Genomic DNA, 21,031 nt, shown 5'->3' on the forward strand with positions numbered 1-21,031 from the left:
CACCAATAGCAGCTATTTATTAAACCCCTGTTTTGTCAGACACCACGCAAAGCACTTTTACATACATTACATGTCATCTTCACGATATTTCTCCAAAACAGTTATCAGTGGTCCTGTTTTACACGTGGAGAAGTGCAGTAATACATGCAAGGTCACACCCCAGTTGGTACCCAGGTCCACTGGATTTCACAGGACTCTGCACTCTCCAAGGGCATCCTTGGTTTTCCTTCTAGTGGTAACATGTCCAAACTGAAGCATGAGCCTGTATCTTTCCGATCTGGCTTCTTCATTTCCTTGCATCCTTTGGTCTGAGTTAACCAAGTATAACGGGGCCTCCTGGCACCGTATTAGTTGTGAACGTGACACGCAGACGTGGTGGGTGACTGTGTAGACTGGGGCCGCAGAAGGGCTCTGTCCCCTGGAGTCAGTGGCCTGGAGCTCTGTCCCCTGGAATCAGTGGCCTGGAGCTCTTTGAGAGACTTCGGGTTTCTCACTTTTGCTGAGTTGGTCTCCTCCTGGTGATGTAAGATGAAGTTCCTTGCTCAGGTTCTTCCTTTGCAGGTTGTAGGTTTTTCCCTTTCGTCTCTTTAAATGTATCACGCTACTCCCTCCTATCCTTCAGAAAAAGGCTGCTAGCCTTATGGGACTTCCCTTATATGTTATTTGTTGCTTCTCTCATGCTGCATGATCAGTCGCTTCAGTCGTGTCTGACTCTTTGTGACCCCATGGGCTGTAGCTCACCAGGCTTCTCTGTCCTTGGGAGTCTCCAGGCAAGAGTACTGGAGTGGGTTGCCATTTCCTTCTCCAGGGGATCTACCCAACCCAGGGATCAAACGCACATCCCTCTTGCGCCTCCTGCATTGGCAAGTGGATTCTTTAACACTGTCACCACCTGGGAAGCTTTTCCTTTGCTGCTTTTAATATTCTCTATCTCTAATTTTTGTGATTTTAATTACAATGAGTCTTGGTATGTTCCTCTGTGGGTTCATCCTGTCTGGCAGTCGTCCCCAACCTTTTTGGAAGCAGGGACTGGCTGTAGGGAAGACACTTTTTCTGTGGATGGGGATGGTGAGGGGTAGTAATGTGAGTGATGGGGAGTCATTGCAGCCTGGAGGTTGGCGACTCCTGCTGTCTGGAAGTATGTGCATTTCCTGGGCTGGAGTGACTGCTTCCTTTCTTTCCCAGGCTAGGGGAATTTTCAGTTATTATGTCTTCACATATTTTCTCAGGCTCATTTTCTGTCTCTTTTCCTTCTGGGCGCCTATAATGCTAATATTAGTGCCTTGATGTTGTCCCCAAGGTCTCTTGACCTGTCCTCATTTCTTTCCATCCTTTTTTCTGCTCAGCAGCAGTGATTTCCACTCCTCCATCTTCCAGCTCACTGATCCACTCTTCTGTATCATTTAGTCTACTGTTGATTCCTTCTGGTGTATTTTTCATTTTAGTTACTGTATTCTCCTTCTCTGTGTGTTCTTTATATTTCCTAACTCTTTGTTTAAAAATTCCAACTTCTTGCTCTGTGCATACCTGCTGTCCTCCTGAGTTCTTTCATCATCTTTTATAAGCACTGCCCTGAGCTCCTTCTTAGGTAGAAAGCTTATCTCCACTTCTTTTAGTTCTTCTGGGGTTTTATCATCTTTCTTCATCTGGAACGTGTTCCTCTGCTGCCTCGTTTGTCTTTTTTTGTCTTTTTTTTTTTTTCTAAATAGTTATTTGTATTGTTACAAATAGCTGGTCTGGAGACCCATGCTGGCTTCCTGGAGGGAAGGACCAGTGTCTGCCCGCTGGTGTGTGGAGTTGGGTCTTGGCCCTCTGGTGGGCAAGGCGAAGTCCAGAGGCATGTCTAGAGTCAGCTGTGGGCTCAGGAAGTCCTTAGGGCCTGCTCATGGCTGGGGCTGCGTTCCTACCCAGTTAGTTGTTTGGCCTGAGGCCTCTCAGCACGGATTGCCTGCAGGCTGTTGGGCGGCCTGGGTCTTGGCACTAATGAGCTAAGATGGAAGCTGCCAGCAGCCGTGTCCTCACGACAGAAGGTCCCCAAATATGTTTGCCTCCAGGATTCATGGCCCCAGGGTGACACGTAGCCACCCCCGCCTCCCTGGGAGACGCTCCAAAACCAACGGGTAGATCTTGCCCAGACTCCTATCAAATGACTGCTTTTCACCCTGGGTCCTGGTGTGTGTGAGGTTTCATGTGCGCCCTTTAAAAGTGAAGTCTCTATTCCCCCCACTCCTGTGGGACTCCCCAAATTAAGCCCTGCTGGCTTTCAAAAGCCAAATGTTCTGGGGGCTCATCTTCCCAGGTGAGTAGGACCCCTGGGCTGGGAACCCTGACCTGGGGCTCAGAACTCTCACTCCGGTGGGAGAAGCTCCAGACTGTGGGTCGTCCACCTTGGGGTATCTGTCTCACTGTGGTGTCTGTCTTATCGTGGTTCCTTTTCTATGTTTTTGGTTGGAGGAGATCTTTTCTTGTAGGTTCTGGTCTTTTTGATGGATGGTTTTTCTGCAGATAGTTGCGATTTTGGTGTTCTCATGAGAGGAGGTGAGCTCGGGGCCTTCCTGCTCCATCATCTTGCCCGGGCTCCTGTTGATTTTTTAATAGGACGGCTAGAAAATGTATAATTACAGGCAGCGCTCCCATTGGACAGCACTGCTCTAGACTGTAAACCCAGCCCTAACCAGTGCCGATTGAGCTGCTGGAGTGTCAGACCCTGAACTCTGTGCTTAAGTCTGTTATCTCATGAAATCATCACAGCCAAGCCTGGAGCTGAGTTACTTTCACATTTCACAGGTGAGGAAAAGGAGACGGAGGGACCAGGGCAGCAGCTGGTCAGTGACCCTGAGTCTAACTCTCCCATAGCTGGCACTGTTAACAAACGTTGCCCCTTGTTCAGCCTACCTGGCGCGTTGAGCTTACCTGGAGCTTGGTAACAGTTGCCGTTGTCTGCGGGTGCCCTGCACACATCTGAACGTGTGCTTGTGTGGGTGTCCTCCCATGGAGCCTTTATTCCGTAAGTTTTTTTTCTGGTCATGCACACAGAGGAGGTCTTTACTTGGTAGAGGCTGCCCAGCAATAGACACCTCTCCAGCTGGTGGGAACTTCTCGCAAGAAGCCAGGCTCTGGTCACTATGAGCGGTGACTGAGATGCTCCGTGTGCACCCTTGGAACAGGCTTGGGCTTGTGAGATTTCACTTGTGGATTCTCAGACGAGCTCCTTTATGCAGAGCCTTCCCTATTCAATGAAATGATGGCAGAGACCTGGTGTGAGCCATCTGCCGTGTCTGCTTCCCTCCCTTCCCTCCTGACCCAGCACAGTGACCTCCGTTGCTGGGTTCAGTTCTCAGCTCAGTTGATTTCTCAGCTGGGTCTCACCCTGTGAGTTGCCTCTCAGAGTCTCTTCGCGTCATGGTCCCTTGCTGTCTCCATGACTGTTGTCTTTTACATCTCTGCCTGACCCTGAATACCTGTGTTCCCCAGGGGAGCCTCACTCTGCCCTGGTGGTTGGTAAGCTTCAGGTGGGATTGAGATCCCTTAGACTCCGTGGAAAACTTACTGAAAGCTTGGACCAGGAAAATCCGTACAGACGACATTTGCTGCAGAGTTTCCCAATGCTGACAGATTCCCTGAGCCTCATTCACTGACTCCCCGACTAGGTTAAGGTCAGGGTCTCTGTACTCCCTCCCTGGGGCACCTTTTCTTCTCTTTATGGAATCTCACACCTGTATTTCGAAACCAGACCTCTTATCTGAGCATTGGTCTCATATCAGTTACCCAACAAGCATCTCTGCTCAGAAGACCCTTGGGCCCTTGATGCAAAACCAGGTTCTTCAGCATCATCCCAGCTCTCTCCCCTCGGCCCCCCAGGCCTGCTCCTGCCTCTCAGTCTCCACCATGATCTGCAGCCTGCTTTCCTTTGAGTCACCAAAGCTGGAAGCCTGGGAGTCCCCTGGTTACTCCCTGTCTCAGCACACTCCATTGCTCCATCCCACGGAGGTTCTCCCTACCACCCTGTGGGTCTGTTAGCAAGTGCCAGGCCCTTGTGTTGATGTCACTTCATTTAATCTTTGTAAGAATCCAGGGAGGTGAATGTTGCCTGCCGCCTGATTCTTACAAATAAGGAAACAGACTGGGGGAAAGTGACGTGGGCGGGTCACCGGTGGAGTCCAGGTTTGAATGTCAGATCTGAGTCCGCTCTGAGCTGCCGGTCCCAGCCCGCTCTGGGCTCACTCTGGGCTGGATAGTGTGATGGCCTTCTGTCTCACGTGTGGAGTGCTAGACTCAGATGCCCACTCGGATGTTCCCTCTCACGCCCTGGAGCCGTGGACCAGCCAGCCTCCCCCCCGAGTGACCTACTCGCTTGTCTGTGCCACCACCTGCTGCCCGGGATGGTGGCACCCTGTGGGTTCTCCAGCTCCCTTTCTGTCCCTTTTGTCTCTAGAATAAATATTTTCAAAGGTTTGAAACACAGACTCACAGAATTATTACCCGCACTACCTTCAGGGAAGTCCCCATAGGACTGGGCCTTATTGTGCTAAATTGCTTCAGTCGTGTCCCGATTCTTTTGTGACGCTATGGACTGTAGCCCTCAGGCTCCTCTGTCCCTGGGGATTCTCCAGGCACAAATACTGGAGTGCGTTGCCATGCCCTCCTCCAGGGGATCTTCCCAACCAAGGGATCGAACCCGCATCTCCTCTGGCTCCTGTATTGCAGGCAGATTCTTTACTGCTGAGCCACCAGGGAAGCCCAGGACTGGGCCTTGGTCTTCACTGAAACGTGGGGCTGGCGCTCTCCTGCTCTGCAGGGCCGAGATGGTGACCCCGTACCCAGCTCGCTCAGCAGAGCCCTGCAAACATTCATTTCCTGCCTTTCCTGTTGGTGGGTTTGCTTTTTTTTGCTCTCAAAGGTATTTCAGTTTGGACAGTGCGTCAGAGGTGACTCTAAACACAGGTTTTACTGCCTCACAGTCAGGTAAGGAATTCTGGTTCCATTGCACCAGCTCTACAATCCCAGACAAGGAACTTACCCTCCCTGAGCCTCAGTTTCCTCATGGCCGAGTAGGGTTACTAACAGCCTCGGTGATGCTCTACATGTTTCACGGCAGACCTGGCATGGCCACCCATCAGAAGGAACGTGGCCGTAGCACCCAAATCCCTGAGGCCCTGCCGGCCAGGCATTTGCCCTCTGGTTTCTGGGTCAGAGGTGAGCGACCACAAGGAGCGGCCAGAGTGGTGGGCAGTTCCTTGGGAGTTCAGGCAGCGCATGGACACTGCAGCCCAGGGTCGGTGGAAGTCACCTATATGCCCAGGAGTGAGGTTTCTGGGTCATATGGTAGCTGTAGTTTTTTAAGGAACCTCCATACTGTTTTCCATAATGGTTGCACCAACTTTGGTTCCCACCAGCAGCGTCGGTGGGTTTCTCTTCCTCCACACCCTCTCACCATTTATTATTTGCAATATTTTTGATGATGGCTGTTCTGACCAGTGTGAGCTGATACCTTATTGTAGTTTTGATTTGCATTTCTGTAATAACTGGTCATGTTGAGCATCTCTTCATGTGCCTGTTGGCCACATGTATGTCTTCTTCAGAAAAACATCTGTTTAGGTGCTCTGCTCACATTTTGATTGGGTGCTTTTTGTTTTGTTTAGTTTTTGGTATTGAGCTGTATGAGCTGTTTAATTTGGAAATTAAGCCTCGTTGGTCACATTGTCTGCAAATATTTTCTCCCGATCCATAGGTTGTCTTTTCATTTTGCTGATGGTTTTCCTTTGCTGTGCAAAAGCTTCTAAGTTTGATTAGGTCCCATTTGTTTATTTTTGCTTCTCTTTCTTTTGCCTTGGGAGACCAAGCTAGGAAAATAGTTACGATTTATGTCAGAGGATGTTTTGCCTGTGTTCTCTGCTGGGAGTTTTGTGGTGTCGTGTCTGACAGTTGTGGACTCTTGGTTGGTCCCTCAGACCAAGAACGTGGAATTAATCCTTTTGAGCACTTGTTTGTGAGTTCAGACTCATCGCCTCTGTTTTATCAAAGAGGAAACTCGGACTGGAGAAATAAAGTGCCGTAAACACTGGGATTTTCCTACAGCTTTCTGGAGTTATGCAACACAGGCCCTCCACGTAAACCCCTTCGCCGGGCATCTGGGGCCTGTGCCAGGCGGGCCCCTGCTCCCCTTGTGACCTCAGCCCATGGCCAGGTGGCTTCTCAAGCCTCATTAGCTCTGGCAGAGACCCCGGTTCCACGTGGCCCCTCGCCGGTTCCCGTCCCTGGGCTTCGGTCACGCTGTTCCTCCTGTGCAGAACCAAACCCACTTTGTTCTCTGTCTAAATTCCATACCCAGCCTCCCCAGCTGAACGCCAGGAACTTCTTATTTCTTCTCTGTCCTTTCGAAGCTCCCTGCCTTCTCTGAGTCCTCGTTGGACGTAATCTCGCCTGGTCACAGAGTATGTCCCCCTGCCCACCTGACCCCATCGCTAGCACTTTAACACCCCTTCCTCAGCCAGGTGGCTCAGACAGTAAAGAATCTGCCTGCAATGCAGGAGACCCAGATTTGATCCCTGGCTTGGGAAGATCCCCTGGAGAAGGGCATGGCAACCCACTCCAGTATTCTTGCCTGGAGAATCCCATGGACAGAGGAGCCTGGCAGGCTACAGTCCATGGGGTCCCAAGAGTCAGACACAGCTGATTGCCTGACATCACCATTGTCTCAGTCCTGCTACTCTTGTAATTAACTGGTGGTCCAGCGCCTGCCTCCTTCAGCTGAAACCTGAGTCCCTGAGAGCCAGGACTGTCTGTCTTGTTTGCAAGTGTCTGCAGTGCGTCCACCTCAGGGCCTGGCACGAAGTAGACAGGTGGCGAAGTTCATCAAGTCGGTGACCTGCCACCTTGTCCTCCTCTCCCAGGCCCTGGTGACCTGCAGGAGAGTGTCTCAGCCCGTGCACCCCGAAGCACCCAGCTCTGGACCCCGCCAGCCTTAGGGATGCCATGGGAACATCGTGGGAGACAGCCCTCCCTGTCTTGGCATGAAGCCGGGGGCACCAGGCTGACACTCCCTTTACTAGAATGACCCCCTCCCTGGGTTCGGGGAGCTGTGTGGACCCCCCAAGGACCCCAGTGTCTTTTCCCCAAAGGAGAGGGGCCGTCAGAGCAGAGACTCCCGTCAGGGCTGCTATCTGACACGTCCAAACCCCCTTCCTTCTTGCCCCAGAGCCGCCATCTCTTTATGCCTCCCCCACCATCTTAGAGGTACGGGGGCTCTGTCCTCCCCTTGGCTGCCCCTCCCCTTTGCTTCTCAGCCCCTCCTGTGTTCGTAGGGTTTCTGGATTCCCCTTCCCCAGAGCAGGGCCTCCCCTGACAAGAGTTATGGCCCCCGCGTGCCCTGTGTTACGCTCTCAGACATGGTTTGGGGGCAGCCTGTGTTGCTGTCCCTAGAGGGGCTACAGGGACCCCTGGGCCCCTCCCGCCTCCCCTGGCTCTTGGCCATGCCATCTCTGGCCACCTTCCTCCTGCTGCCAGAACTGTTGGCAGAGGGTTGTTAGGTGAAGACAGAGAGGTGGACGCAGTGGGAATATTCTTAGCTGCCCCAGAGTGGGCAGTATGGGGGCTTTGTGAGAGATGCCGGCGTCCCACGGTAAAGGAACCTGTGGGCATCTCCTCAACGATCTGGAGCTGACCTGGCCTCCCCAGCCAGGGCCCACTTGGGACTGACCTTCCCTCATACCTGCGTCCACCTGTGAGCACAGACTGACTCTTCCTCCCTGCCCCCCAATATCCTATTTATTTTTAATGATTTCCTTTATTGCTTGACTGTGTGGGGTCTTCGTTGCTGCATGGGCTTTTCTCTAGTTGCGGTGTGTGTTCTCATTGCAGCGGCTTCTCTTGTTGCGGTTCCCAGGTTCAAAGCGCAGGCTCAAGGCTTGTGGTGCGTGGGCTTAGTTGCTCCGCGGCATGGGGGATCTTCCTAGCCCTGGGATTGAACCTGTGTCTCCCACATTGGCAGGTGGATTCTTTACCTACTGAGAACCTTGTTGTACCCAGAGCATCTCTGTGGCCCCAAGGGCGGAAGGCACCCAGAGGAAGAGCTAGGCTGGCCCCCGAGTGGCCGCATTCTGAGTCCACAGCAGGACTCTTTCATGGGAAGCTGGCCTCTGCTTCCTGCGACCCTTCCCTGGCCTGGCCTGCGTTCTGGCAGCCGCCCCCCATCACACATTCAGCAGCGCTGGCGAGCGTGTGTCCTCGGGCTCAGGCTTTTAGACGAGGACCAGCTGAGGTCCCTCATGGCCCTGGTGAGTCCTCTCTGGAACCTTCAGACTTAGGACTGCCCGCCCCCCGACTTCTCCAGGGGATGCCCACCGTCCCGGGTGTCAGGAAGCCTGATGTGCCCATTGGAGGAGCAGGAATTAGAAGGTAAACACAGCCCCTGCGATCAGCAGGGAACTGTGTTATTCTAGGAGCTTCCCCATGTCTCACTCCGGGCGTGTCGTCTCTCACAGCTGGTGTGTCTCTCAGCTGCCATGGCCGTCAACAGCACAGAGGAGTGGTTGCACCCCCCTCTGCTGAGCACCGTCGTGTGTCAGACACCCCGGGGACCTGCCCCACGGCTGCCTCCCACCACGGCTGTCCTCCGGAGCAGACGTTAGCGTTCCCATTGTGTGGACAAGAAACTGAGGCTTAGGGAGATTAAATGATTTGTCCGAGTCATACAGCTAAATGGCAGGGCTAGGGTTTAAAGCAAAACTGGTCTGACTCTAAAATGCATGCCTTGGACCCAGCAGTGAGTCCTAGGAATATGGTGGACGCGCCGTGCCCTAGAGCAGCTGGGTTGCAGGGAGATTCTCAGGCTTCAGAGGTTCAGGGGTCTGATGTTGGCTCTGTTACCCTAGAGATAACGCAGACAGTGGTCTTCCCATCTCGGGTCTTGACTTATAAAAAGGGCACGTGCAGAACCCACACTTATCATGCTTTAAAACAGACATTCCAGCCACCGCCCTGGAAGGGGCTGCTTGCTCAGAGCATGTTGGACGTGCTTTGCTTCATCTGATCTTTAAATACTTGAACGGTGGAAAATCTCCTAACCCACGGCTGAAGATACTTGTTCAAACCAGATCCTTGTTTTGCTTGCAGACAACGGCAGATCCGTTCACTGGAAGCTGGGAGCCGACAATGAGGTCTGGGTCTGGGTGATGGGTGAACATCACCTGGACAAACCCTACGACGTGATCTGTGATGAGATCCTCGCGGAGAGGGCGAGGCTGAAGGCCGAGCAGGAGACGCCGGAGCTCAGGTGTGGACCCGCGGGGCCGGGAGAGCACAGCCAGGGACCGCCACGCTTCTTGGCTGATAGAGCCTGTGGGAGGGCCAGGTGGGCCTCAAGGGCACGCGGTGGCATCCAGTTTCTGGAAAGTTCTCCCTTCTGACTCTGGGGGACCCCCTTCACTCACGAGGCCACCTCGTCGGCTGTTCTGCATCCCCCCGGGACGTCGTGGACGTGGTTCCCAGTGACCCTGGGCTTCCCTAACCTTGAGCAAGAGCAGCACAGTCATGGGAGTGAGTGTGGCCCCGCAACCCCCTCGGGCTGCAGGCTCCCGGGCGGCCGCTGAGGAGAGCAGTCCCTAGGGGGTCTGTCCATGCTGGGTGCTCAGGGACGGTCCGGGAGCCTGCAGTCCAGGAGGAGATACAGGCGGCCACGTGGGCTGTGTGTGTGCTGTGACTCAGGCCAGCCTGGGGGCTCCCATCCTGATCCCAGGGGGAGAACCTGGAAAGGTAAGTGGTTTTCCAGCTGTAGGAGGTCAGGTGGGAGAAGGCAGAGAGGAGGTCCTCAGGACCCCTCGATAGAGTGTATTTGATACGTGGGATGATGGTGAATCCTTCTGCGTGTTTGGGGTGCATGTGGGTGATGGGGGTGGTGCTCTCTCATGCCTTGAAGGCCAGATTTAGGAGTCTGGATCTCATTCTATGGACAGTGAGGAGGTGCTGAGTGAGGAAGTGACATAATCACTGCAGACACAGGGAGGTCACGGGTGGCAGACACGGGGCAGGGCATGGGTTGCCTCTGCTGGGTGCTAGGGTGGCTTCTGGGCCCCCTGCCCCCGAGTGTGGGCAGCCCTGCATGAGAGGAGAAGCGGGAGCAGACGGAGGCCTCTGTCCCGTGCCTCAGGGCTGTGACTTCACAGCCGTAGGTGGGCGCACAGGGAAAAAAAAAAAGGGGCTCTGTGCTGCTGAGGACGCGAAAGCTGTCTGCTCTATTCCCAAACAAAAGGAAGGCTGTTCAGCTTCTGATGCGGGAGCCGGGCAGGCCTGGATTCCAGTCCTGGCCGCTGCCGGGCCTTGGATGCGGGATAACAGTTATCCTGAGCCTCTTACAGCAAAGCCAGGGTAACCGCACCCTGCCCCCAGGGCTGCTGTGAGGACTTGGTTAATGTCTTTAAATATCTCGCAAGGGCTCAGCCTGGCATCAACACCGTTCATGTCATTTGAACGTAGACATCCACTTGGGGGAAAGCTGTCTTTACTGCAGGATGTGTTTTGATAATTTCACGTTTGTTTCTCCTCAGAAAAGCTCAGCCTGGAGAGCTCAGCAGCAGCTCGAAATCAAAGCTGCCGTCCTCTGAGGGGCGAGCGCCCAGTGCCTGGGAGACCGGGAACGTGGGCGACAAGGCGGCAGAGGCGGGGACGCCGGGCCGAGGCTGCGGGCCGGCTGCACCCCTTGCAGAGCAGAAAGCGCCTGTGAGTCATGTCTCTAAACCATGCGGAACTTCACGACAGGGAGACAGTGGTGTCGGGGCCCCGGGGCATCGGGATCCTAAAGGGGCTTTTCTGGAAAAGGTTCCTCCTGCCTTGAAGGCCCTGCGGTTATTCCTTAGAGGGATGGACTCACCTGCTTCCTCACAAACAACATAGAGCCCCCTTTTTCATGGGAGAAGTTGTGAGGAGAGAACTCTAAATAGAAAACTGTGCATTGTTAAGACATCCCCAGGGTTATTATTTTCCTGTTACATTTTTCTGTAATGGGTCGGCAGGGTCTTTCTCGAAGGGCCGGCTGGTGGACGGCGGAGCTCCTGGTCCCGTAGCCTCCGGGACTGGCGTGTGCACACCGCAGCCAACTCCCCTCACCAGGGCGGGCAGGGCCAGGTCTGGTGGTTAAGGCTGTGGTTTGCTGGGCCTGGAACACCGGCTCCTCCGGGATCTAGACTGTGTCCTCATGAGTCCCCCCCGCTTCACCGCAGTGATGGAGTGAAGGGTGGATGGGGCCAGACAGGGAGGGTCTTGTGGGTGACCTGTTGTGCAAGAATGGTTGGCAGTTGTCAATGATTTTTGAGCAAGGGGCTGACCTGACCCCTTTTGAGGATGAAGCGTCAGGGCCCGTTGGTTTCATAGGGTCTGGCTGGTTTGTGCAACAGCCGTTGGCCTCCACACAACAAGAGCTCTGTCCTCGGAGCTAGAATGAATTCTCTGAGGTGTCAGGTCATTTACAAGAGCTCAAACGCGATTTGCTTCTGGGATTGTGGTTTGGAAGAATAATAAAACTAAATGATGAAGTTATTTCTTCTGCCAAGAACTTAATTACCCGGAGAGCTAGCAGGGGATTTGCAGCGGCCTGGCTTCTGTGAGGGCTCTGGCCCTCTGGCGCTGGGTGTGCTCTTTACTTCTTGGAGGATGTTGAGTGGGGGTGGAGGGGGGGGTACATGGAGGAGAAGACCCCAAGATGGATTGATTTACTCGTTCAGTGAAGAAGTACCGTTATGTACCAGGACTGAGATTACACCATAGGAGTAAAAATAGGATCACTGCTGTTGTGGACTTCATAACCGAGGAAGCTAGAGAGACTTCACATAAAGTGTTATTTCAAGCGGAAGCAGTGGTCCAGGGACCGGGGTGTGTTTCTGTGCTCTTAGCCCAGGGACGTGAGCATCACCGGGGTGGGGGGGTGGGGGGCGGTGGGCAGAATGGCTCTGCAGGGACTCGGAGCTGGAGGTGACCGCACAGGGTGCCTGGGGCTAGAGGTTCCAGCAGAGAGACCGCTGGGCAGGGCTGTGTGGCTGGGGTGGCTGGCGTGCAGAGGCAGGGTTGGAGTGAAGGACGGGTGGGGCCAGACAGGGAGGGTCTTGGGGGCGACCTGTTGTGCAAGAACAGTTGCCAGTTGTCAGTGATTTCTGAGCAAGGGGCTGACCTGAGCAGATTTGTTTTCAGAGGAACTGACCATTCTTGCATGAGAGTAGGCCTTGCATTCTTGCATCAGATCGAGGTCTCTAGCACAGGTTTCCATGCTTGGATGCCTAGGGGCATGAGCGTGTCATCAGCATAGACAGGAACCAAATGCTGGAGGAGTTGCTGGTTTGTTTGTCTGTTTAATGAAGGATAATTGCTTTACCATCTTGTGCTGGTTTCTGCCATACGTCAGAATGCATTAGCCGTAAAGACTAGTCTGAGTCTGGTTTAGAAACATCAAGGATTTCTCATGCTCCTTCAGGTGGAGATGTAAGTTGATTTTATATGTGTGCTTAGTTGCTAAGTCGTGTCTGACTCTTTGCAACCCGTGGACTGTAAGCCCATCAGGCTCCTCTGTCCATGGGATTCTCCAAGCAGGAATATTGGAGTGGGTTGCCATTTCTTTCTCCAGCGTATCTTCCCCACCCAGGGATTGAACCCCGATCTCCTGCATTGCAGGCGGATTCCTTACCGTCTGAGCCGCCAGGGAAGCTGATTTTATATTAAAGAATAAAATACACACATTTTGATTTAGAGTTTGCAAAGCTTTTTCTTGTGGAATTATTTCATTTTACGACATGAGTATGATTTCTGTGTGCACATCCACAGACTAACGCCCGAAGAGACTAATCTGCCCCCAAATCTCTGAAAGTCCTTGTTTTCCTATATCTGACTTAACTCCCACTCCCATCATAATTCCAATGTACAGATTCGTTGTTTTCTCCAGATCTGCTCCTTGGGAAAGAACTCTGGTGAGAAGCTGAGACAATGCATGTTTCCAAAATGCAGTCCAGACTTTCGCTGTAAAGATTTCTGTGTTGCAGCCATAACTTAACCATTGTTGTTCAGTCACTAAGTCGTGTCCAACTCTTTGTGATCCCATGAACTGCATCACACCAGGCTTCCCTGTTCTTCACTGTCTCCCAGAGTTCTCTCAGATTCATGTCCATTGAGTGAGTGTTGCTATTTAACTATCTCATCCTCTGCCACCCTCTTCTCCTTTTGCCTTAAATCTTTCCCAGAATCAGGGTCTTTTCCAATGAGTTGGCTCTTTGCATCAGGTGGCCAAATTATTGGAGCTTCAGCATCACTCCTTCCAGTGAATATTCAGGGTTGATTTCCTTTAGGATTGACTTATTTGATCTTGCAATCTAAGGGACTCTGAAGAGTCTTCTCCAGCACCACAATTTGAAAGCATCAGTTCTTTGGTGCTCAGCCTTTTTTGTGGTTCAGCTTTCACATCTGTACACGACTTCTGGAAAAACCATAGCTCTGACTATAGGAACCTTTGTTGGCAAAATGATGTCCTGCTTTTTAATATATCGTCTAGGTTTCTCATAGCTTTTCTTCTAAAGAACAATCATCTTTTAATTTCATGGCTGCAGTCCCTCTCTGCAGTGACTTTAGAGCCCAAGAAAATATATAAATTTAACCATAGTATCTATCAATAAAAGGATATGGTCATGTCTTTAAAATTTCATTGTCTACACAAGGCCTAAAATTTATTATGAAAAGAAAAACTATCAAGCATTTTTATTGAAGTTTGTGATCATAATGCTTATCTGAATAACCATGGGAGGATTTAAAGAACAGTCGATTTTCCAGAATCATAAAAAGCTCCAATCTTCGGCCACCTGGGTGAGAAGAGCTGACTCATTGGGAAAGACCCTGATGCTGGGAAAGACTGAAGACAGCAGGAGAAGGGACGACAGAGGATGAGATGGTTGGATGGCATCACCGACTCAATGGACAAGAATCTGAGCAAACCCTGGGAGACAGTGGAGGACAGGGAAGCCTGGTGTGCTGCAGTCCATGAAGTCACAAAGAGTCAGACACAACTTAGTAACTGAACAACAGGAGTGGGCTGGATCTCTGCATTTGTACCAGCTGGTGCCTTTTCAGCTCTGCTCTGATTGTCTTATGAAAGTATGGAGGTGGGAGACATTGTGATAGACATATAGTCTGGGGCCCCTTTGGGCCCATGTAGGACTCAGGGCAAATCCCACTGTTAATCCTTCATTATCCACTCTCTTTGAAAATGAAAGTGTTAGTTGCTCAGTTGTGTCCAGCTCTTTGCGACCCCATGGACTGTAGCCCGCCAGGCTCCTCTGTCCATGGAATTCTTGCGGCAAGAATACTGGAGTGGATTGCTATTTCCTCCTCCAGAGGAATCTTCCCAATCCAGGGATCGAACCTGAGCCTCCTGCATTGCAGGTGGATTCTTTACCTTCTAAGCCACCAGAGAAACCCCATCTGCTCTCTTTACCCACTAATATTTTGAATAAGATGAAATCACCTTAAGAGGATGCCAAGAGGCGAAAGCAGAACATCCTAAAGGTGTAGCCAGGAGCCTGGGATATTATTCGGTGAAAAGACAGGTTTGCTTTTGTGCTGGTAACTGGGGCAATTGTGGCTGGGGTCAGGAATTTGACCCTTTACATGCAGGTGTCCCTGGACAGCTGCCGGAGGACTTGGTTTCAGGATCCCACTCCATCCTCAGAGCCGCTGTCTGGGATGTGAAACCAGGTGTGTTCTTGGACTGGAGGGGGCTGGCCCGTGGCTGGGTGGGGCCTGTGTTAGAGGCGGGGCCCGGCCCTGTCTTCTGCTGGGGAGGAACCAGCTGCACCCTCACCATCACACCCTGGGGATTCAAGGTTTTGCTTTTTTCCCTCCTAAAGCAGGAATGCTTTAGATCCAGATGTTGCTGGCTTTCAAATTAAACAGTAGACTTTCTTCTGTAAGAAAACAGGGAGAAAGAGAGAGGAGAGGGAGTGAGCAAGGAGTGGAGAGGGGATCGAGGCAGCATGCCCACAGCTTACATCCCAGCCCTGCTGCTGCCTCAGCCAGACCGCTTGGTGTCTGCCCTGCGCCTGGCAGTGCTGAGTCTGTGTGACCCGGCTTCTCCTGAGGGCCGGCAGACAAATCTCAGAACCTCTTGGAGCCTCCGTCTTCTCCTCTGTAAAAACTGGAGATTAAAAATTGTTGTTGTTCAGTCGCTAAGTTGTGACCAACTCTTTGGCGACTCCATGGACTGTAGCCTGCCGGGCTCCTCCGTCCATGGGATTCTCCAGGCAAAAATACTGGGCTGGGTTGCCATCTCTTCCTCCAGGGGATCTTCCCAACCCAGGGATCGAACTCACATCTCCTGCATTGGCAGGCAGATTCTTTACCACTGAGCCACCAGGGAAGCCCCAGGAATTAAAAACACCTGCCTTTTTTTGAGCCCCAGAAATGAAAAGCATACCTTTCTTTCCCTGGTGGCTCAGCTGGTAAAGAATCCACCTTCAGTGTGGGAGACCTGGGTTCGATCCCTGAGTTGGAAAGATCCCCTGGAGGAGGGAAAGGCTACCCACTCCAGTATTCTGGCCTGGAGAATTCCATGGACTGTATAGTCCGTGGGGTCGCAAAGAGTCGGACACAACTGAGCGACTTTGACTTTCACTGCCCACCACACCCTGAAGGCGGAGGGCTCAGCAGTACTGGCCTGCCCTCCGTTATCCAAACCCCTGGGCCAGATGCGTTTTAGATTTCAGATTTTTTCAGACTTTATAAAAGAAATGCTGTGTCTATACAGTGTAATGTGTAGTATCCCCAGTAGGGCTTGCTGCTGCTGCTGCTAAGTCGCTTCAGTCGTGTCCAACTCTGTGCGACCCCAGAGATGGCAGCCCACCAGGCTCCCCCGTCCCTGGGATTCTCCAGGCAAGAACACTGGAGTAGGTTGCCATTTCCTTCTCTAATACATGAAAGTGAAAAGTGAAAGTGAAGTCACTCAGTCGTGTCCGACTCTTAGCGACCCCATGGACTGCAGCCCACCAGGCTCCTCCGTCCATGGGATTTTCCAAGCAAGAGTACTGGAGTGGGGTGCCATCACCTTCTCCACCAGTAGGGCTTAGTTACACTCTGATCAGTGACGGTAAATACTGTAAATGGCCTCATAGTAGTCCAAGTCATGTTTTCTCCTGAGGATAAGTTGTGTACATTCAGAACTGGTTGGATTTCATTATTGTTCATAAGGGGTTGTGGACTTGGAGGAGACTTTTGTGCTGTGGAAGCAGAATGAGAGCAAACACGGTAAGTGACCCAGAAGACCGGGGCTTTCATCCTCACTCTGTGTCTGCAGGATTCTGTTTTTCCTTATCTGTAAAGTGAGAGGCTTCTTCCCCCCAGTATTTGAAAAATATAACTTTTTAATGAAAATGTATCCAAATCACTGGTGGCTCAGATGGTAAAGCATCTGCCTGCAATGTGAGAGACCCGGGTTCGATCCCTGGGTCAGGAGGATCCCCTGGAGAAGGAAATGGCAACCCAGTCCAGTGTTCTTGCCTAGTAAATTCCATGGACGGAGGAGCCTGGTAGGCTACAGTCCACGGGGTCACAAAGAGTCAGACATGTAGTATTTATCTTTGTTAACAATGATTTTTTTTAACTATATGAGCATGTGTTAATCATCCAAAAGCTATCTATCCATTTATCCATCCATCTGACCTGCCTCCCTACCTATTCAACCATTTTTCTATATAAACTAATATACATTTGTATTGACCAGTTACTTAATAGCATCACATAGTACATTTTATCATGACTGACTAGTCTACTTTGGATATTTTGGGTGTAAATACAAATGTTTACATTTGATTTTTATGAAATCAAGTTCACCCATAACAAATTCCCTTTTAGAAAATTACCTCATTGCTACAAATTTACAAATTTAAAGATTACAAGTAAATTTAAAAATTAAGACCCTGAAAAATTTTTTTAAATGCACAAGAATGGATTAGACCATGAGATATTTTTGAAATGCTTACCCTCTGAGGGATCCTCTGGAGGAGGAGCTGGCACCCCACTCCAGTATTCTTGCCCAGAGAATCCCATGGACAGAGGAGCCTGGCGGGCTACAGTCCATGGGGTGGCAAAGAGTTGGACACGAGTGACTGTCTGGGCACACTCTGAGGGAAAAATATGCAGATCCAATTGAGAGGCGTTTAAATGGTCTGTCGCCAAGGAGCACAAGACCACTCCTATGCCTGCACCTGCACAGACATCACTAATGGATCACAGCTCTCCTCCCCGCAGTCAGGGCCCCTTCCTCTTTTGTGCTCTGTCCACACAGACATCACTAATGGATCACAACCCTCTTCCTCGCAGCCAGGGCCCCTTCCTCTTTTGTGCCCTGTCCACACAGACATCACTAATGGATCACAACCCTCTTCCTCGCAGCCAAGGCCCCTTCCTCTTTTGTGCCCTGTCTGCACAGACATCACTAATGGATCACAGCTCTCCTCCCCAGAGCCAGGGCCCCTTCCTCTTTTGTGCTCTGTCCACACAGACATCACTAATGGATCACAACCCTCTTCCTCGAAGCCAGGGCCCCTTCCTCTTTTGTGCCCTGTCCACACAGACATCACTAATGGATCACAGCTCTCCTCCCCAGAGCCAGGGCCCCTTCCTCTTTTGTGCCCTGTCCACACAGACATCACTAATGGATCACAACCCTCTTCCTCGCAGCCAAGGCCCCTTCCTCTTTTGTGCCCTGTCTGCACAGACATCACTAATGGATCACAGCTCTCCTCCCCGCAGCCAGGGCCTCTTCCTCTTTTGTGCCCTGTCCACACAGACATCACTAATGGATCACAGCTCTCCTCCCCAGAGCCAGGGCCCCTTCCTCTTTTGTGCCCTGTCCACACAGACATCACTAATGGATCACAACCCTCTTCCTCGCAGCCAGGGCCCCTTCCTCTTTTGTGCCCTGTCCACACAGACATCACTAATGGATCACAGCTCTCCTCCCCAGAGCCAGGGCCCCTTCCTCTTTTGTGCCCTGTCCACACAGACATCACTAATGGATCGCAGCCAGGGCCCCTTCCTCTTTTGTGCCCTGTCCACACAGACATCACTAATGGATCACAACCCTCTTCCTCGCAGCCAGGGCCCCTTCCTCTTTTGTGCCCTGTCCACACAGACATCACTAATGGATCACAACCCTCTTCCTCGCAGCCAGGGCCCCTTCCTGTGTGGCCTGAATGTGAATATCTTCTCAGGTCTCTGCAGCTGTTAAAGAGGGTTTCTATGCAGTTTCACTGGGTAAATCATGTCACCGGGACTGGATGTTCACATCTGAGTGGGAATTGGGCAGGGGTGTGAGGTCCAGGAACCAGCAGTACAGGGTGAGGTTAACCTGGCCTCCTGTCTGGAAATAAAGTACAAATTACGTGCTCCCTAGTCAACTGGCTGTCGTATTCTGAGCTTTTCCCCACAGCCCTCCACCCCCAGACTCAAACCGGTATCTCTTGGCCTACCTGGGCCTAGTTAATCTCCTTACATATAACAAATGTAGAGACCTGTACCCTTCCTTTCATGGAACCAGAGCAGTGAACAGCCCGATCTTTAGGTCTGCAACTGGGCCGTTCTATACCAATGGAACAATGCTTTATTTTATATCTTCATCCGCAGACGGCTTTATCCAAGGAGGCGTCTTCTAGAACAATGCAAGGTTTGCCTCAGTTCTGAGGGTGGAGACGGTCTGCTTCGCCCTTATATTTGGTGGTGGTGGTTTAGTCACTAAGTCGTGTCCAACTCTTGGGACCCCATGGACAGAGGAGCCTGGCAGGCTACAGTCCATGGGATTCTCCCGGCAAGAATACTGGAGTGGGTTGCCATTTCCTTCTCCAGGGAATCTTCCCAACCCAGGAATCAAACCTGGGTCTCTACATTGCAAGCAGATCCTTTACCAACTGAGCTACCAGGGAAGCAAGAAGCATATCTGGGGGATTTGAGAAGAGTTGTTTAATTTCTGTTTCAGGATTTAGAAAACTTGGGGTCCAGTATCTCTATCACTCAAGATAATCTTTTTAAAAACGTTTTTTAAGAATATATTTATGTAAACTTAAATTTTTCATTTTAATAAATGGATGGCCAAAATTAAGACTGGCTGATTAAGTACCAGATTTCTTGAAACTGTAGATCTGACACAGTAGAAGACTGCTGGTCTGGGAATGGGCCCCTTTCGAAGCAGCTCTGTCCCTCTAGCGGAATCAGTTCCTGCAGTAAAATAGGGATTAAATTAGCAATATTGTTTCTTTACAAAGGAAGCTGAAAAAAATGTATGCAGATGATTTCCTGGTCTTATCTCATGGAAGCAGCAAGAATTGTCCCCTGAAGTCCTTCAGTTATAAGATGCTGCTCTCACCACGAGCACAGCCGTGGTCCTTGTCATTTTACAGAGGAGAGAGTGGAGGCAGGCTGAGGCTGTGTGCTTGAGCAGTTGAGGAGGAGGCAGAAAAGATGCCTAGATCAGGGCTGACTGCATGGCGTGTATTCTAAAGCTGTGGTCTTCGGCAGAATACCTGCCCTCCCCTTGTTCTTGGCAGTGGTGACAGCGCTTGGGAGACTCAGATGGCCTGCCTAACATTTAGTGAGAGTGCTGTGGTTCTCGGCGGAGGACAGCAAACGCTCCAGCATTGCTCAGAGTCTGTCGCTGAGCGGGAGGTGATGATAAACATCAGAACTTAGCTGTCACCCAGCCAGGTTCTGAGACAGGCACGTTGGGAAGCAGAGGCCATTCTCAGGCAGAGACAAGTCTGATGGGGACTTAATCGGAGCCCGAGAAAATGGCAGGAGAAGCACCGTGTGAACAGGCACCCTCCCCGGGGGAGTTTAGGTAGAACCAGGAGACCCTTAGGGACCCCCCGTGTTGACAGCCTCCCATCCCCCTGAAGCAGTGTGTAACCCTTCCTGCGGGAGAATATGGGAGGGAGCAGGACAGGCCTGAACGTGGTCGGGAGAGGGGTGGCTGGGGCGCTAATTCAAAGATAAGCCCCTGTGTGCATCTGCGTCGGGTGATTTGTAGGCTGGGGACTGACTCTCCATCAGTAGACTGACTGTCCTTGCTCCAAAGAGGACCTCGAATAAAGCTATCTGCTCACTTTTAGATTTTATTTCCAGAGAATTACTTGTTTTTACAGAAATGGCCTTCAAAGTGGATAGTATTGCAAAACAGGAGATTTTTAAAAAATTAAAACACAAACATCTGGAATTCAAAGCATTCCAAAAAAAGAGAAAAAGACCTTGAAGCTAGCATATTAAAAATCCTTGAGCAGGACTCTTCCCTGTCATATGTTGTATCTTCTTTAACCACATGGAGCTGGAGATGAGACTGCTTGCCTTTCCACTCCTAGTGTGTGCACACACACACGCACACACACCCCTCCCACACTGCCCAAAGTTCTGGTACCTGCTTTTGCCCCTGTCATTTCACTAAAGCAACCGATGAAAAAAAACATGCCTCTAAAATGTGCGCTTTGATTGTAAAGTTGGCCTTGAAAGGTGTGGCGTCCAGTTGTGTTTTGAGGCGTTACTCTGGCTCGTAGGTGATGTTCCTTCCGTAGAGAGCAGTGAAGCAGTACCCATAAGATGATGTTCAGACGTGATGAAAGGCTTCCTCTCAGGTTTCCCTTCTGCCTTACCTCCCTCGTCCCTCCCAGAGCAAAGTTGTTAAGCTTGCTGTCTGCTCGGTCACCAGTAATTCTCTGAAGCTGGATTTCGGTTGCTTGTCTTCATAAAGGAGAGACTCAGAAACAAGATGTTGCAATCATACCACTTGGACAGGATGGAAAAGAAAATGCTTGGTTTTTACTTTTGGACTCTTATCCGTCTTGAGGCGCTGCTGTCTGGCACCCAAAGTTTGGGGTTCTCTGTGGCATAGGCTTTCTGTTGAGAGTGAAAAGTAGGACTTCCCTGGCCCAGTGGGAAAGAGTGCCCCTGCCAAGCAGGAGACATGGGTTCAATCCCTGATCTGGGAAGATACCACGGGCGGAGGAGCAACTAAGCCCACGCA

General features: G+C 51.4%; 1 protein-coding gene across 1 annotated transcript in view; it reads left to right on the forward strand.

Moving 5' to 3' along the window:
* SH2D4A (SH2 domain containing 4A) overlaps positions 1-21,031 on the forward strand; it is a 63,255-nt gene that overhangs the window by 7,471 nt on the left and 34,753 nt on the right. The window contains exons 3-4 of the mRNA XM_055568399.1: positions 9,115-9,400; positions 10,545-10,716. Coding sequence (XP_055424374.1) covers positions 9,115-9,400; positions 10,545-10,716 — 458 coding nt within the window. The remainder of the gene's footprint in view (positions 1-9,114; positions 9,401-10,544; positions 10,717-21,031) is intronic.

This window comes from Bubalus kerabau, chromosome 2 (genome assembly GCF_029407905.1).
Source record: "Bubalus kerabau isolate K-KA32 ecotype Philippines breed swamp buffalo chromosome 2, PCC_UOA_SB_1v2, whole genome shotgun sequence".
NCBI lineage: Eukaryota > Metazoa > Chordata > Mammalia > Artiodactyla > Bovidae > Bubalus > Bubalus kerabau.